The 17,795-nt window shown below is 35.0% G+C and overlaps 1 protein-coding gene across 1 annotated transcript; it reads left to right on the forward strand.

Moving 5' to 3' along the window:
• Nucleotides 1-759: 759 nt before the first annotated feature.
• LOC129885062 (uncharacterized) lies at nt 760-3,077 on the forward strand. Its single transcript, XM_055959282.1, has 4 exons — nt 760-829; nt 923-1,004; nt 1,564-1,609; nt 2,599-3,077. Exons 2-4 carry the CDS (start codon nt 929-931, stop codon nt 2,816-2,818), a joined length of 342 nt encoding a protein of 113 aa, XP_055815257.1. The 5' UTR covers nt 760-829; nt 923-928; the 3' UTR covers nt 2,819-3,077.
• Nucleotides 3,078-17,795: the final 14,718 nt, after the last annotated feature.

Consider the following 17,795-nt stretch of genomic DNA (forward strand, 5'->3'; position numbering starts at 1 on the left):
TTTGGTGTCTCATAAGAATTGTAGATATGGAAGTCTAGTTTCATATAGTTCAAGAATCAACTAATTTGGATAAACCTACAGTGAGATATGATTTTTCTTCTATAAATACTCCTTTCCGTCACAGCATCCTACCTTACAAAAATTGATTTATTTGACCTACTTAACTTCCGAAAAATAAAATATGGTCTCACAAAAGTTGTAGGTAATGATCTTGTGGTTACTCAAAAATTTGAATCACCCAATTTGGATATTCCGATGAAAGGTTATGCCTAAAATACAGAGGCTGTATCATTTTTAGGCGAGAATTGAAACTTCGTATACAACGTTTTTAGGGGATATTAAAATTATTTATGAACATTAATAGTTTGGAAATATTGATAAAGGCAAAGGGAAAAAAGGAAAATTCGCAAAGTAGCCTATGGTAATATTGTGGAAGGCTAGGGGTAAAACGGGAATTTCACAAAGTGTTCAAAAATGTTCTTGAAATACCAAAGTGTTCAAGAAAATTCATGTAGGGGTGTACTCTTTTATGGCCATGTGATGAATATATATGAACCAAAGTGTACATGGCAAGACAATTAAGTCATATTTATTTATTAAAGAAAGTTCTAGAAAAAAAATGGAGAAGGGGTCATTTGTCTATATTCATATTTGAGGGACTTATTTTCAAATATGGATAAGTGGTGGAAGATATTTATATATATATGTGTGTCTTATGACTCCTTAGGTTCATTCTTATCCCAAGAGAATTCTAGAAAATTCAAGAGGAAGAAGAAAAGAGAAACTTGAAGCTAGAGAGAGAGAGCTCGATTTTGGGGGAGAAAAAGAGGTAAGTCTCCAATTTTGTTCCGTGAATTAATTATCTAGGGTGTACCATGATGTTATGAAGGTATTGGTAATGAAAATTTATGGTTTGGATCAGCCCAAAATGTCATCAAACAGCCCCAAAGTTTTAGCCGCGCTAGGAGAGCTTCCGAGGCAAGTTTTGGAGAGTTTCGGTAAAGGTAAGGTCTCTCCTTTCAAATTAGAGTTTATGATGTTGTTATGAGGTGTATTACATGTCCTAAATATGGCTGGAATCAGATAAAATGTATAAGGATGCATGATGTTGGAAACAACTAAATTAAAGTCGTAGTAGCTAAATCGAAGTCGCGTAGTGTGTTGTTGTTGTGGCGCTGCGGGTGCAGCTGGTTGGGTTGTATGTTGCAGGAATTTAAAGTGTTTTAAAAAGGGTGTGGTTTCAGACACACGACCCCCGTTTGGTATGTTTAAATATTTTATGAAATAAAGGTTAAAAAAAACTCTATTTTGGTATCGTAGTTTTATGCTATTTGTTTGGAGCTTGTGTTGTATAAAGTTGAGGTGATTTGATTGTATATATACTGCTGGTTGTTGTTGTTGATATGGTTGTTGACATGGTGTCCGAGTTAGATTCTCGGGGATGGTGTATTTATAGGGGAGATGCTGCTGAAATTTTGGCAGATTAGAAATTAATTTGTTTGAAGGATTAAGACAAGTATATGGTGGTGAATCTAATGACTATGTCAACTCTCTTGAATGTAGAAAAACAAGTTGGACGCATAAGCGTAGCTAGTAAGGCGCGGCACAGGTATGTAAAGTTAACCGTTCCTTCTTTTGGCATGTTTTTGGCATAAGTATGTAAGGTTTACCCTTCTTTCTCTTGGCATGTTTTGACATAAGTATATAGAGCTACCCTTTCTTTTTGGTATGATTTTTATGAAACAAGTATATGACATTTTATACAATTTCAAGGAAGTCTTATTCGTAGAGCCACTAGGATGGCCAATTTTCTTGAGTTTCTAAAGGATATTTTCTCGTGCTTAGATGTGTATATGATTCCAAAAGTTTTATTGTGATATAATCCATGGAAATTTTTGAAAGGTACTTAACATGACTCTTGTCCCGATTTTTGAATCATAGCTCATTCTGATTATTCTATGAGTCTTGAAAATTGGTCCTATGTGCATATGTATACGATTTGGCACCTTATAAGATTGTGACCTTATTCTACGTTCTCTTAATATTATCTTTCGTTGATAGTCTCATCTTATAATAATTGTTCCTTCAAGATGAGACAAAGCGACCATGATTAATCCATAATATAATTGGAGGTTACCGACCTTCTGTCACTCCGATAAATATGCGACTTTCGTTGGGATCTCGTGCATGCTGTCTATATATATATATGTATATGTATATGGGGGATATGGGGAGGTGTATATGTGGCGCTATAGACGCATTCCACCTGATCAGTTGGAGTAATTTTCATCCTGGACGCGGGATGCCCGGACGCTGGACATATGTGGGCGAGCCGACGTTGTTCGGTGATATGACTTTTATTTTCTATGTATATGAAAAAGAAATGTTTTTAAAGATAAGACAAGCATGCATGTCATTCGGCTTAAAAGGCACTCATATGTACAGGTTACTTCTCTACCTCGTGATATGTTCTATATTTCTACCATGTTATTATTCATATTTATATTCCTTACTATGTTACTATTCATGCCTTACATACTCAGTACAAAGCTCGTACTGACCCCCGTTTCTTCGGGGGCTGCGTTTCATGCCGCACAGGTACACCCAGATGAATAGAAGTTATTATAGAAGATGTTCCAGCGGGGTTAGCAACTCCACTTGTTCCTGGGGTGCTGCCGAGTCAGATTATAAGCGCTATGATATTTTATTCGAAGTTAGAGACTTTGCAGACAGAGTTGTGGGTATAGAGTGTCAGCTTTGTAAGCTGCGTCACCAGCCGATAGGTTATTATGAAGTATGTCACAGTTGTATCGGCTGATGGATTTTTGGAAAGCAGGATTCGAGAAGCTTAGTTATGTTTTTTCATTTCTTATTTATGTAAAATTCTAAAGAGATTGAGAATGTAATATGAGTTAGCGGGTTCGCTCGGCTCCGAGCACGGGGTCGAGTGCCTATCACACCCTATTTATATCGGGGTGTGATAATTTCACGCTAGCCTTTTCAGTTTTCTTCACATGCATTGCACAACTAATACTACAAAGCAATAGACATGCATACATACAAAATTTTGAATCATATAAACCATCACCTATCAATCCTTGAAAACTCTATGAAACCTTATCTTTCTCTTTTTTCAATGCCTTGGATTATTTTTGGTCTAATATAATTAATAAATACATGCAATAAATGAGAATGGCCTAATTAAACCCGAATTATATGCAAATACCAACTCATGCCAATTTATGATAATTCTAAACTAGGGCTTCCCACTATCAATTTCTAGTTGAAACCCTTCCCTAAGGTTACCCTCATGGACTCCAAATCTTAAGAGTCGAATTTAAAAGTTGTGAAATTTAATAATTTACATTAAATGATGAACACGATGAAAAACTAGTGAAAACGCCCTTACGATGAACACGATAAAAAACTGATAAAAACGCCCTAAGTCGCCCTTGCAAATCCTCAAAATGAGATATCCAAATAATGACTAATTTTTAAAAGTTTCCTTCACTAAATCCTGAATTACCCCACTATAGCAGTTTGACCCGCTATAGCGACACTACTATAGCAACCCTATCCTACTATAACACCCCAAATCCCGCTATAGTTCTTGATGCCCCCCCCCCCCCCGTTGTAGTGCCTGATCGAGTGCTTCCCGCTATAGAAGTGCCCTCTCACTATGGAGGCTTGCACGGTATTGTATCTTGCAAATTCCCCCCAAATTCCCTATTTTACAACACACCTCCAATTATTAATGTTTCAAACCATCCCTTTCACGCAAAATTAATTTTCGAGAGTTCTACACATACGAATTCAATTTTGTAAAGTCCTATGGACTCCTTAAACTCTTGGTTATTAGAAAAAATTATCCATACTTAGAATTCCTCCTCAGTCCATTACCAAATTTCCCTAGACCTCACCTGACTCACATTCCATCTGAGACTAGCCTAGGATAGAATTTCGAATCACTATCCAAAAAGTTTTCTGACCTAATTCTTTCACCATTGGTCTATCCAATGATGACCGAAATGGGTTGTTACAAAATCTTCTAAGGGTGTAAAGAAGGGTGACCCCTTATCTCCTGCTTTATTTATTATTGTTGGTGAATCTTTTTTTCTAGATCTTTGAAATACTTATATTTTAATGATAAATTCATTGATTTCACTATGCATAAAAGGGGTCCCTAAATTAATCACCTTAGTTATGCAGATGAATTAGTCATGTTCACTTTTGTTGATAAATACTCCATTAGGTTGATTATGAAATCTTTGCACAATTACCAATTAACTTCTGGCCAAAGGTTAACAAGGAAAGAAATTATTTTTAGACCCACCCAATGACAGACAATCTTCTTAATATAATGATTAAATTATGAACTAGGTATACTCAATCCTCTTTCCCCTTTAATTATTTAGGTTGTCTTATTTATAGTGGTGAAAAGAAAATTTGTTATTTCTCTAATATTTTCAAAAAATCTCTTAACAAGATTACATGTTGGCTAGGCTTCTTCCGGAGGTAAAACTGTAATTATTTTAAGTATATTCTTCAATTTCATACTCTGCATATTTTGGTTATGTAATGCCTCCAACCACTGTTATTAAAGAGATAAAAATGTAGTTTGCTAATTAATTTATTTTGGGGACAAAGAGATAAAAAAAATTGCTATCACTGGGCTTCATGGGAAACCATCTGTTTCCCTACTAGATAAGGAGGTTTCGGTTTTAAAATCTTAAATTATATATGACACTCCTTCTCAGCTAAAAGATGGTGGAGATTGAGGACATAACCTTCTCTTTGGACTTAGTTTTTAAAAGATAAGTATTGCCAAAATGAGTAATCGAAACTTTAAGATAATTTCTCCTAAAGATTCTACAGCTTGAAAAGACTTACTTTATAAATAAAACCTTGAACTTAATAATAGGTACTTCAATTAGAAATGGAGATACATATAGTAAAGCTATTTCAAAGGGCAGCCCGGTGCACTTAAGCTCCCGCTATGCGCAGGGTCCGGGGAAGGGCCCGACCACAAGGGGTCTATTGTACGCAGCCTTACCTTGCATTTCTGCCAGAGGCTGTTTCCAAGGCTTGAACCCGTGACCTCCTGGTCACATGACAGCAACTTTACCAGCAACTTTATAGTAAAGCTATTTAACAATTGAAAAATTAGGGCTATTACTGTTGTTTAACAACCTTTGAAAACCCGAGGAAAAACAATGTTGCTTCTCCTATCTATAATTATATATGAATAAAGGAAATTCCCTTTAAGACATCCTTTATTATGTGGAGACTCCCGAGGAACAAATTCGTATTGACTCCTCAATCTCTAAATTTAATGTAAATGCAAACTCATCTCCTAGTTATTCTTGTTGCAGGACTACACAACATGAAACTAATGATGATTTATTTGCAGTAAGTGACATGGACAGTTAGTGACATGAAAAAGAAGACTTGGTCCCAGATATCTAGACCACTTGGTTACAATATCATAGATAATACTGTCAACTCAATTGTGTGGCAGTGATGGAGGCAACAACCAAAAAACAACATATACAAATATATTTTTCTCATCACTCCAATTATTACATGCTGGAAAATTTGAAAAGCTAGATGTACATAGAGATATTAAAGAAAAAATTTACTTATTCTAACAAATGTGTCAAATTCTTTTTCTAGTTAAATTAGCTATTGAAAAGAAGTTTAAATTCAAAGAGATCACACCTAGAACTGGAGCAAAGTATGTTTTATGGATGAAAATTTTGAACCATTCATTATAAGCATAATGATAACCCTGAACACACCAAATGACAATAATTAGAAAGTAGATACTGATGTGAGTTACTTAAAAAAACAAAATAAGGTGGGAGCCGGAGGAATTATTAGAAATAAAATTAGGAACATGATTATGGCTTTATCATATCCTAATTAATTCTTCACTAATAACTATAGTGAAGATCAAGCAGCTTTGATTAGTATCTCTTAATGCATCTCTCAATAATGTCAAGCTTTGGAGGTAGAATTGAATTCTCAAATGGTGGTTCAAATAATTAATGGGAGGGAAAAACCACCTTAATTAATCCACAACATCATTGAAGACATTAAGAGTAGGATTGTACAAAGAACATAATAGTAAATCAATGTTATAGGGAAGGAAATGAAGTTGCAGATGTTCTTGCTAAGCTGGCTACTATTATACAAAAGTCAATTTGTTTACTTCCAGGAGTCTAAACTTCCTGTGAGGTTAGGGTTCCTTTAAGAATGAATAAACTTCAATTTTCTTCCTTCAGGAGAAGACCAAAGAAGGCCCTCTACTAGCACTACAATCCTCCATAATTCCTTTCATCTCTTGTTTCTTTTATGTATTTTCATCCTTGATGTTTTATTAGGATGAATCATATGGAAGATTACTGACTTAAGATCCTTTTTTGATTGTAAATTCTATTAGGATGTTTTTAATAGTCTAAGATGTAAAAGGAGGCAAGGTTCTATACACCCTCCGACTTATGTATTTTATATATTTGAATTAAAATGGACATGATGTGGGTATCCCTATTACTTCCATATTATTATCCCTTTCAATTTCATGATTTTCTTTGTTGTACCTATGCTATAGTTATTGCTATATTGAACTATTGTGGCTGCACTATTGAAACTTTTAGATGAATTATTGGCACTAGTTTCATCTTGTTGTTAGGTACTAGTATGCTCCTTACCATGTTTTTCTGGACTATTGTATACCATATCTTTTGAATCTCTTGAAATCACTACATTATCTATGACATTATTATGCTCATCATTAGTAGTATGTAGCTCTTCTTGCTTTTCTGGGCTTTCAACATTCAAATCTGTCGAACTAGTAGTTAAATCTATAGTTTGCATTTCATGCTTCTCTCCATGCTTCTATTGATTATTGCATTTATAAGAATCTATTGAGTTACTTGATACCTCTATATTTTCCATGTCTATGCTCTTTTTCCCATTATCTATGTTGTGTAATTTCTCTTCTCCATATTTGTCACTACTGCCTCTTACTATATTAGTTTGAGTATCTTCTTGCTGATTATTGTTATCTTTTCTAGTCTCCTTGCTTATTTGTGTAGGATTATTACCATTCATTTATATCTCTACAGATTCATTAATTGTATCGGAGAAGACTACCGATTATTAACTTGTAAGACTGATCCAAATGCTTTTGTGATCCATTTCTTGACCGAAATTTTCTCCCCTTCTTCCCTTTTATCTTACGATGGATTCTCTATAATACTTGTACCGTTATTTTTTATATTGGTTGTCTTGGTTGTACTACTGTCTGCCTTTATGTTCGACTCTTGGGCAATAGCCTCAAACTTGTTCTCCACTACCGTAGTTAATTGAGGGGATTTATTCACTTTTCATATTCTATCCCTTATCACAATTTAATTGCCAGACTCTCTTACCACTTTACCACTTGAAAGTATCCTGACTCTTCCTTTTTGTAGTGTTTGAACTTTAGCAACTTACGGCTCATGATTTATTGTGCTTTTTCAGGTGTTTGTTGTGTATTATGCTCTCTATCGCTTTTATAATTGAGCACAATTCTCTTTGTTTTGCCCTTGAATTTTGCATTCAAAATAGTATTTAAGGACATAATCTTACTAGATAGCAACCATATTAGACCTTATTTTACTATTCTCCACATTATCAATAGTCTTGTTTATAGTTTCTTGATCTAAATGGATAGGTTTTCCAACTGCTGATGCTAAGGAAAATAGAAATTCTTTCACACAGAAAGCGGATAAGAGTATAGGAAAATAGATTCGTGTTAATGAACATCAATATTTTTTTCATTAAAACTACATTTAGAGTCATTGATTAGAGTACACATCAGATACAAGTACTCATCCTTACACGTTATATAGAAAGCTCTCTTAGAGATAAGGTTAGCAAAATCTCTAGCTAGGTCAGATGAATGAAAATGCGTTTACTCTAAAACAAGCCAATCTAATAACCTCCTTTCACCTCACATTGTTTAGGAATGATTTTCCTCAATTCCTTAAAATTAGACCACTCATAAGAGAATTTCTCAATTACTGCATATTGGAGAACTTCAATATGGCTCATTCTTTCTACTTCTTCCTACGACTATTTTACCTTTGAATATCTCCTACCAAAATGATATCCTTCCGTAAGGATTTATTATCTTGTGAAATTTTCTCCTCTATCATGTTCATACAGTCAATATAAGTTTTTTCCATCAAACTAAGATTAATGATTTTAGTTTCAGTACTCGTACTCGAAAGGAAAGAAAAATTAGTGTTTGATAGCTGCAAATCATCCCCAAAGAGAACTGATTGTCGGTCTATAATATCATAATATTGGGCTAGGCATTCTTTAAGGAGAGAGAAAATAGGTCAACCTCAATAATTTATTATTAAAATAGGACTTTGACCACATTCCGTAGGTAAATCTAGTACAAATAATTGGTTACTTTTAAAGATGGTATACTTAAATGGGTTAAATTATTATTAAAACTGTGTTTGATTAACTTTTTTTGTAATTAACTTTCTTTCATTAACTATGTCATGCACTGAGCCTACTCCCTGGATGTGGTCGGCACTCAGAACCATTTCTGGTCTCAAGAGAATTACTTGCCTCATTTACTGCCATTTCTGGTCTCAAGAGAATTACTTGCCTCATTTACTGAAAGATTAAACAACTTATACATAAGCTTTATAAAAATGAGCATCACAATAATTTAAACAAAAACAAACAATCTCAGCAACATTATCTAAAAGTTTGAAAAGTCTGAATAATAATATGTATTTGAAAACATTTGAAAATAATGAATTGACTGACTCATGTATCTTGTCTATGAATCCTCTAATGAACTGAAGATAGGTATAGGGGCAAGGTCCCTGGATACCTGAATACTCTATTAGATATGTCTACTAAATACTGAATAATTAAGAAAAATTAAAGCTTTCCAAAAATAAGGTCTTACTAAATGTTGAATGGAAAAGATTCTAGTGAAGCGTCTCCTGCCAATCTTAAATACATGAATTTGTATTTTTAAAGATGAAGAGCCAAATGAGGTCGGTACATAGAATGTACTGTATGTAAAATATTTGAATAAAAGAACTGACTAAACTAAATTTACTAAGATGAAAGGGTAAAACTGAAAATAGACTGCAAAATAGTCAATTGAATAGTAAAGCATGCATATGTACTTTAACAAACAAGCTTTACAACTGAAAATGTATGCAATAGTAGCAAATGCTGAAAAAAATATAATTTTTTTAAGGAGTTTCTCTCACTGACAATCATCACGTGAGCTCATGATGATACAACATCTTTCCAAAGTTTCCAGAATCATCCTATACCTTACCAGGGTAAAGGTTGAACTTAACTAATGGAACCAATCTCTGAGCTCTTACCTTGGGCTTTATGGGAATTCACCTGAATCAACAACACGATCTTATCATATGCTACCAGTGAATTTATGGTGTTTAGATTATCTGAAGTGTTATTCAATTCGATGCTAAATAATACATCTAAAATAATGCAATAATGCTCAATAATTGTAAGATATCCCATTTAACTGTACTAAAGATTTGCTTCTTTGTAACTGTACTAAATTTGCTTTGTAACTGTACTAAATTTGCTTTAAAAGGCTATACTTTTATGATTTCACGACCCAAGCTGTCTGTAGATGTGACACGGTGAATAAGATCTCGAAAGATGCTAAACAAGCCTCTTAGCATAAGCATGACTTAAATAATAAAATAATCAAAAGAAATAAAATGCGGATGATAAGTCTCCAAAACAAAAATCTCAACATAAGGGATTAATCTGAGCATAACATCTGACAATACAAAAGAACATTCTAAGTCTTACATAGCCTCTACTAACATAAATGGGGCATAAGAAAATACCTAGCTCACCAAAATAATCTAAAACTGAAATAAGCCAAAAAAGAAGGGCATAAAAAACTCACAACATATTGTTATCCTTAAAATATGAGGACTCACCAAGAAACTGCTACGTAGATAGGATTCAATACTAACCGCGAGCCGAATGGGGAGAGTCGTGACCTATATTATAATCAATATAGGAAAAAGAAGTATGCAGTCAGTACTCAGTACCATGAAATGACTGAGTATAGAGAATGTGCAATGCATGATATACAACATGATGATGCAATGACCAAGGTAAAATATGACATAATCCCTTAAAACATCATTAGAAAGATAAAACCTAGTCAATGCAATATTTATAAAAATATCATAGGGTTAACATTGCATAACTCTGAATCATAACTCATAGTGAGAGATACAACTAGCTGACATAAACTATTTGAGCTATAAAATAGAGTCCGGTATCAGACATGCCACACCAAAATGAGATTGTTCTACTTTCCAATGTAAGGACCATAAACATGATCTATTGTAGATCCACTAGCTAGAGTCAATTAAGACTATGTCCTACGGAGGCATATAGTTATGGAACAAGGGGATTGCTACTAGAGACTTGGCCTCTACTGGGGGAAGAGCCTCCATCCCAATGTTTGCTAGGTGCTAGGTAAACTCTTAACAGAATACCATACATAACATATCATAAAAATTTAAAATGATAAGAATCTAGTAATACCAAATTCATCATATCATACTTAAAATCACATAATAGCCCCTTTAAACATATCACAATTTCATAGAATAATAATAATAGATACTTATCTGAAGCACCTATATCATGATAAGCTTGTTCATAGAAAAATCATGAAAATCCTTCATGATAAGAATACTTTCCTTTTGTAGCAACCTTGAGTTTATAAAATTCACATTGATACTTTGTCTAAAAGCATCCTTAAAATTATAGTTCATAAATTCATGATGAATGCATTATTCTTTAAACACAATTCATAATCATAAGCTAGGCATAAGGTATGGTTCATGTAAATTTCATTAAAAACATGAAATTAAGATCAATTCATACATAATAAGATCAATTGAAGTGAAATAGATCATAATTAATTAAACCCAATACAACATCATTAAAACCCTAGAAACTTGAGCCAAAATTCATGGAAAATGAGAGACACCTTTGGGACTCTGTGGATGGAAAAGGATATATGGATAAAATTCCCACATACCACACTGAATTCTAGATTTGAACCTTGAAGAGGAGACTTGAGTTATTGGAACCCTAGCTTGGTGAAGAAGAAAACCTTGAGAGAGAAATTCTTGAGAGCCTTAGAGAAATTTTAGGTGAATGAGAGAGAATGGGGGGAATTTGGAGGGTTTGAATATTTATAGGTCTTATAAAATACTCCAAAATAACATAGCTTATGTTCTGCAGACACTTCTATGGTACGTAGAAATCTATACGAGTCGTATAGAGCCCTTCTCTGTCGAATGAATCTTCAAATCATCATCTTCAAACCACGAATCTCATAGAAGTCAAGGGATAAAAATTCCATCTCTTAGAAGATAAGTCTACGACCATCTTTTACGGGCCATAGAAACTTATACGGTCCATATAATGCTCTCAACCTATTCTAGTTCCCGAAAATCAACTCTCTGAACTTTCCTTTTATGGTCGAGTCTATGGTTCATAGAACCTTAGACGGGACGTATAAAATCCCATATAACTTCCTTGATCCAAAATTTTTTAATTGTGGTGGTATTTTCTATGGACCCTTATATGGTCCGTAAAACCCACCATGGTCCGTAGATCATACCGGTCCTGAGGGACCTTTGATCCCAGCTTCTAAAATCTGATGACCTGATCTATAATCTGTAGGACCTTATACAGACCAGACATCCTTCTGTAAGTCTTGGCTTAAAATTTTCCTTTACCTTAGGCCCATTTATAATAGTCCACTACGGACCATATAAGCTTGTACGGTCCGTAGATGGCCTCGTACAAATTTCACACCAGCGACTTTCTAAGTTGTTTCTTTTCATTTTGACTTTTAAATTTCTAGGGTATTGCACATGAAAAGCTGATGTACTTTATTGAATATGAGATATGCTTTTTTTAAAGCTTACTATGCATTTATTTCTTAAAATAATGCACTTGAATATATTCATGCTTTCTTGAATCTCTTTCTGAAATACTACATTAAGACTTGGAATTTACTTTACACATGAACAATGTATATAATATAGTATGTCCTTTTTTCAAAAAACTCTTAGCTAAAATGGGTTGATGTTACACCCCGTACTTTTGTACCTTGAAACGCGTTCTTAAGTCTCTTGAAAGGCTCTTAAGTTTCATGGAAGGATCGTAAGCCTCTTAAGTTTCTTAAGGTTTCCTAAAGTTTCTTAAAGCTTCTAAAAGCTTCTTAAGACTTCTTAAGAACTCTTAAGCTTCTTAAAAGTTTCCATGTTAGCCGGATAATCTATAACGCTATCAAACAACTCTAAGGAAAGTAGAATGCGATACCCCATAGTAGAGAAGATTAGAAATAGAGTTAGAAGAATCCGGAAGAAGTTGGAGACCAAACAATGAGTCGTAGGACTCGACTTATTTATGTAAGATTCCAACTTGGAAATCTTACGTACTTAAACTAATTGAGTACATACCAAGCTTACATAGAAAGGATTACATAGGTTCATAAAGCAAGACGAGATTACAAACCCACGAGGAGAAGAAGAAAGCGACATGTGGCAGCATGGGAGAGTGCCATGTGGCAACAACTAGAGGTGCCATGTGGCATCATCTACAGAAAGGGGGTGGGCCTCCACATGCCATGTGGCATCCCCTAAGTGGAGGAGGTGGTGCATTAGCCTTATGAGGGCTTGACACATGTCACCACTTGGGGTTTGACACATGTCACCACTTGGAGCTTGACACGTGTCATCTCTTAAATTATATATATATAATTTATGACTTTTATGGTCATATTTATCCTATAAGTTTTATTCTTATCTCCAAAGGTCAAGAAAATTCTAGAGAAGAGAAACTTAAGCTAGAGAGAAGAAAAAGCTACGGTTTTGGAAGAAAAAAAGGTAAGTTCTCAGATTCTGTTCCGTGAATTAATTATATGGGGTATAATACGAAGGTATGAAGGTGTTATTAATATAAATGTATGTTTTGAATCAGCCCCAAATGGACAACAAATAGCCACGAAGTGTCAGTCACGCTAGAAGAGCTTTTGAGGTGAGTTTTGGCCAGTTTCGGACAAGGTAAGGATTTCTCTTTCAAATTGAAGTTTATGAGGTTTATATGGGGTATATTACATGTCTTAAATAAGGCTGGAAGTGGAAAATTTTCATAAGGATGCTTGACGTTAGAAACAAACTAAATTGAAGTCGCTAGCGTTAAATCGAAGTCGAGTAGTGTATTGTGATTGTGCTGCTGCGGTTGTAGCTGGTTGGATGGATTGTTTCAGGGATGGAAAGTGTTATAAAAGGGGTGTGGGTACTTCTTTTTGTATCCACACAACCCTCCATTTCGTATTATTAAATATTTTATGAAATAAAGGTTAAAAACTCTATTTTTGTATCGTAGTTTTAAGCTAGTTGTTTGGAGTTGTATTGTGCAATGTTGAGGTGGTTTACTTGTATATATGCTGCTGATTTTTGTTGTTGGTATGTTTTTTGATGCTGTGTCCGAGTTTAAACCTCAGGGATGTTGAAGTTACAGGGGAAATGCTGCCCAATATTTGGTAGCATCGGAACTAGTAACAAACTAGTCGAGGGTAATGGATAAGGAAATGACTCCTATTAGTACTTGGTTGTAGAGTGGGATATTGGAAAGTGAAAGGCTATTAATCTTAGTATTACTTTCATGTCAAATAGGTTAAGGAGGTATCAAGGCAAGCCGAATTTCAATTAATCCCGAAAAAGGTATGTGAAGCTTTCTCTTAGAATGTCTTTGGCATAAGTATGAAGACCTTTCTTCTCTTGTTATGTCTTCGGCATAAGTATGTGAAGATTACCCTTTATTTCTTTAGGGTGTCTTAGCCTTAAGTTATTGATATACGAAATATGGGGATAATTCCATTCATATAACCCAAGTATGACTCATAAGTCTTATTCACTTCTCGATAGTAGAATTCTTATACTAGTTGAGTTATTGCCTCTCAAGGCTTCTATATGATGGAGAGTAGTAAGTATGTGAAGTTATCTCCTTTCTCTTGGCATGTTTTGGCATAAGTACGTAGAGCTACCCTTCTTTCCTCTTGATATGTCTTTGACATAAGTGTGGTGATATGATGGTAAGGTAATGTAATAATAAGGTTATGATACCGAGCCCATGAAGTTCCGGGTACGATATATATAATGATGACTCCTTGAGGAAAAGTAGAGACTAGGTAAAGGTTATTCTTTCTCTTCCTTTGGTATGTCCTAATTGTAAGTAAAATGTGATACAAACTCTGGGGTAACTCCACTTTTAAGTCCTAAATGTAATCCGTATCTCTTATTCACTTCTGAATGTCAAACTCTTGTAGTAGGTTGAACTACTTTCCTTGAACTCCATAGGTTGAGAAGTACTGGATGCATAAGCTCCTAGTCCTAAGGACTATGTGACGACGGGTATCCCTAATTCTATGAACTGTTAGTGTTACTTTAGTACATGTCTAGGGTCCTCGAGATCCTAAGTGATATAGGCCTCGATGGCATTTAGAAGGTACTCGAGATGGCTACACTACTATTCTGGTCCTCGGACGATAGCTTAGTCTTCTTACATTATCGGGTCTCTAATAATGATTTAGATTGTATATGGTTACTCACTACTTGATTCGTGTATACTATAATACATCTGACACCGAGTCCCATAAAGGGCCGGGTGCGGTATATGATGATTATGACACCGAGTCCCATAAAGGCCGGGTATGGTATAAGATGATATGATTACACCGAGCCCCATAAAGGGCTGAGTATATGATGATATAATGACATTGAGTCCTATAAAGGTTTGAGTATGGTATATGATGATATAATGACACCGAGTCCCATAAAAGGATGGATACGATATATGATATGTGGATTAGACCAAATGTTCCTCGGCATTAATATATGACATATGGATTAGACCGAATGTTCCTCGTCATTACTATATAATATGTGGATCAGGCCATTATTCCTCGATATTATTATATAATATGTGGATCAGGTCGTACGTTCCTCGACATTTACTTACTATATATATGGATCAGGTTGTACGTTCTACAGCGCTAATAATATATATGTGCATATGATAACAGAATGATGTAGATGGTACATCGAGTCCCCAAAACGGGCCGGGCATAGTACTTGATGGTAGTATATATGACTTTCTTTTATACGATGTGAGTATGGTAAATGGTTAAATGTTATACTTTCCCCCTACATCCCTACGCCAATTGTAATCTCCTTATGATGTCTATGCTTTACATACTCAGTACATATATCATACTGACCCCCCTTTCTCGGAAGGGCTGCGTTCATGCCCGCAGGTACAGATACACACTTTGGGGATCCATCAGCGTTGGAGTTCCATTCAGCAGTTCAAAAGCGCTCTATTGTGCCAAAGTCTAGTTTTGGTATTAACCCTCGATGTATATATTTATTTGTTCACGGGTACGACGGAGCCCCTATCCCGCCTTATGTAACTGTTCTTACTCTTAGAGGTCTGTGGACATGTATGTGGGTTGTGTATGGGTTGTACATGCATGTACGTACAGTGGTGCCTATGATAAGCCTCATCGGCTTATATGTTATCCTGCCTGTTGATGTGCTATAACTTAAACAGAGGACAAATTTATTTATAGATAGTAGGGATATACGCGAATGCCCAGTTCGGGCAACTATTAATCAAGGATGACAATCAATGATCATTAATAATATGAAGTAATGAATTTCTATAATGAAATCAACAAATCAACAATAGGAATATATAGAGAATTTCGAACATATTGAACTTTAGAGTAAATAACCTCGTTTTGATCTTGCTAACTAAAATCTTAGATGTAGTGGATGAGGAAGAATTTAATCCCTCACTATGATAGCCTTAATACATTGGAGAAAAAGAGTTTTTGAGAAAAGCATGAATGAGAAGCTTGAAACTCTAAGTTTCATCTTCTTGATTGTTTCTCTAAGAAATGGGAGTAATATATGAGAGTGTTTTGACGTAATACTATGAGATAATCCCCAATTAGGCACTACAAAGTTGAGTTCTAGGTTTAGCAATAATGGAAAAAGACCAAAACAACTTCGATTAAAAATTGTGGGAACTTTCAATGAGGGCAAACCATAACCCGTGGTTTGATCCACGAACAGTGAATCCCATCTGTGGAATCTAGGCCAAAATGTGAGCCTCAGAAGTTTATTCCATGAGCCCAAATTACTGCCTATGGTTTGATTCATGACCTATGATTTGAATTTGTGAAAATAAGAATAAAAATTGACTCTATGAAGTTCATTCCACGAGCTTAATCTATGGTCTGTGGATTGAACCACAACCAGTAGATTGGGTCTATAGAAATCAAGTTGAAAAGTCACTTTCTGAAGTTTCATTCTAAAAGATCAATCTATGGTCCGTGGTTCAATCCATGACACATAGTTGGGGTTTGTAGAAATCAGGTTCGAAATATTTGCTGGGAGTGTTTCACGTAAATCAATCATAATATTTTATTTAAGGCTTGGATCTATAAATGGTCGATGGAATTACAAAGAAGTCTCATAGACCTTTAATTTGGTAGGTCATGGGCTACCTAACTCTTAATATAGTGAGAGTTATGGTCATTTGAAGTTGACCTTTGCATGAACTCATTCGAAAATCTTAGCTGCTAGGAAAGCTATGAACTCAACTTAGTGCTAGAGGTCCCTTATGATACTAAACCACATTAGGTACACTTCCTAGACATATGAATAGACATTAACACACATGGACTAGTAGGACATCACCTGTTCCAAGATTATAGTCTTACGATGAATGGTTAGGATCCTTAGCATATAATTTGTGAGGTGTTACAATATCTCATCCTTGGGATCATTTGTCCTCGAATAATGGCCAAGATCGGGTAACCAACTTAAGCTAACTTTTTGTAACCAACTTGAGCTAACTTTCTCTAAAATTAATCTTTCTATCAAAGTCATAAGCATTTGAAGGAATACATAAGTGATGACATAATGCATAAACTAAAACACTCAAACACATAGGTGTTGAATTTGAAATAAGAGAAGGGATCTTACCTTCAATATCTTCATCATGAGGAATGAACAACTGGGTTATATACCATTCATATCCTCATCGGTCCCCCACGTAACATCTTCAACAAATTGATTGCTCCAAAAAACCTTCATTGATGCTTCCTTCTTGGTTCTAAACTTGTGAACTAGACGATCAAGAATCTTAACTAGAACCTCTTTATATGGAAAGCTATCATTCACACAAAAACATTATATGGGAACGATTTATGAAGGATCACTTCTACACTTCTTAAGCATCGAATTGTGAAACACTGGGTGGACTGTTGCTAACACTGTGTTACACACCCGATGTTGAAAAGTCAAAAAGAATGAAAATTTCAAGAAAAGGGACTGTCCCAAAGTTTATGAATTGGCCTACGAGTAGTAGGAGTGGCTCGTAGGAACGACTTTGAGGTTGAAAAAGTTGTCAAGTCTGGAAGGGAGTTTATAAGTTGAGGTATAACTACTAGAAAAGGTTACGACTTGTAGGAGTGAGTCGTAGAATCAATGTCTAAGTTTGGTTAAATAATAATTCTCAGCACTTTTGGAATGAATCAACAAGATGAGTCGTAGAAGGTTTCTAAGTATAGGGGAGGTTGACGAGTCTTCTCTACGACCCATAAAAAGTTTGACGACTCATAA

Source organism: Solanum dulcamara, chromosome 4, assembly GCF_947179165.1.
Source record: "Solanum dulcamara chromosome 4, daSolDulc1.2, whole genome shotgun sequence".
In the NCBI taxonomy this organism is placed as follows: domain Eukaryota; kingdom Viridiplantae; phylum Streptophyta; class Magnoliopsida; order Solanales; family Solanaceae; genus Solanum; species Solanum dulcamara.

What these genes read in the sequence shown, in the direction of transcription:
- LOC129885062 (XM_055959282.1), top strand. Translation starts at nt 929, where the DNA reads ATGTCATCAAACAGCCCCAAAGTTTTAGCCGCGCTAGGAGAGCTTCCG. An exon ending in TTTGGAGAGTTTCGGTAAAG is followed by an intron (nt 1,005 to 1,563) that starts GTAAGGTCTCTC and finishes TCTTGAATGTAG; the next exon opens with AAAAACAAGTTGGACGCATA. An exon ending in GCTAGTAAGGCGCGGCACAG is followed by an intron (nt 1,610 to 2,598) that starts GTATGTAAAGTT and finishes CATGCCGCACAG; the next exon opens with GTACACCCAGATGAATAGAA.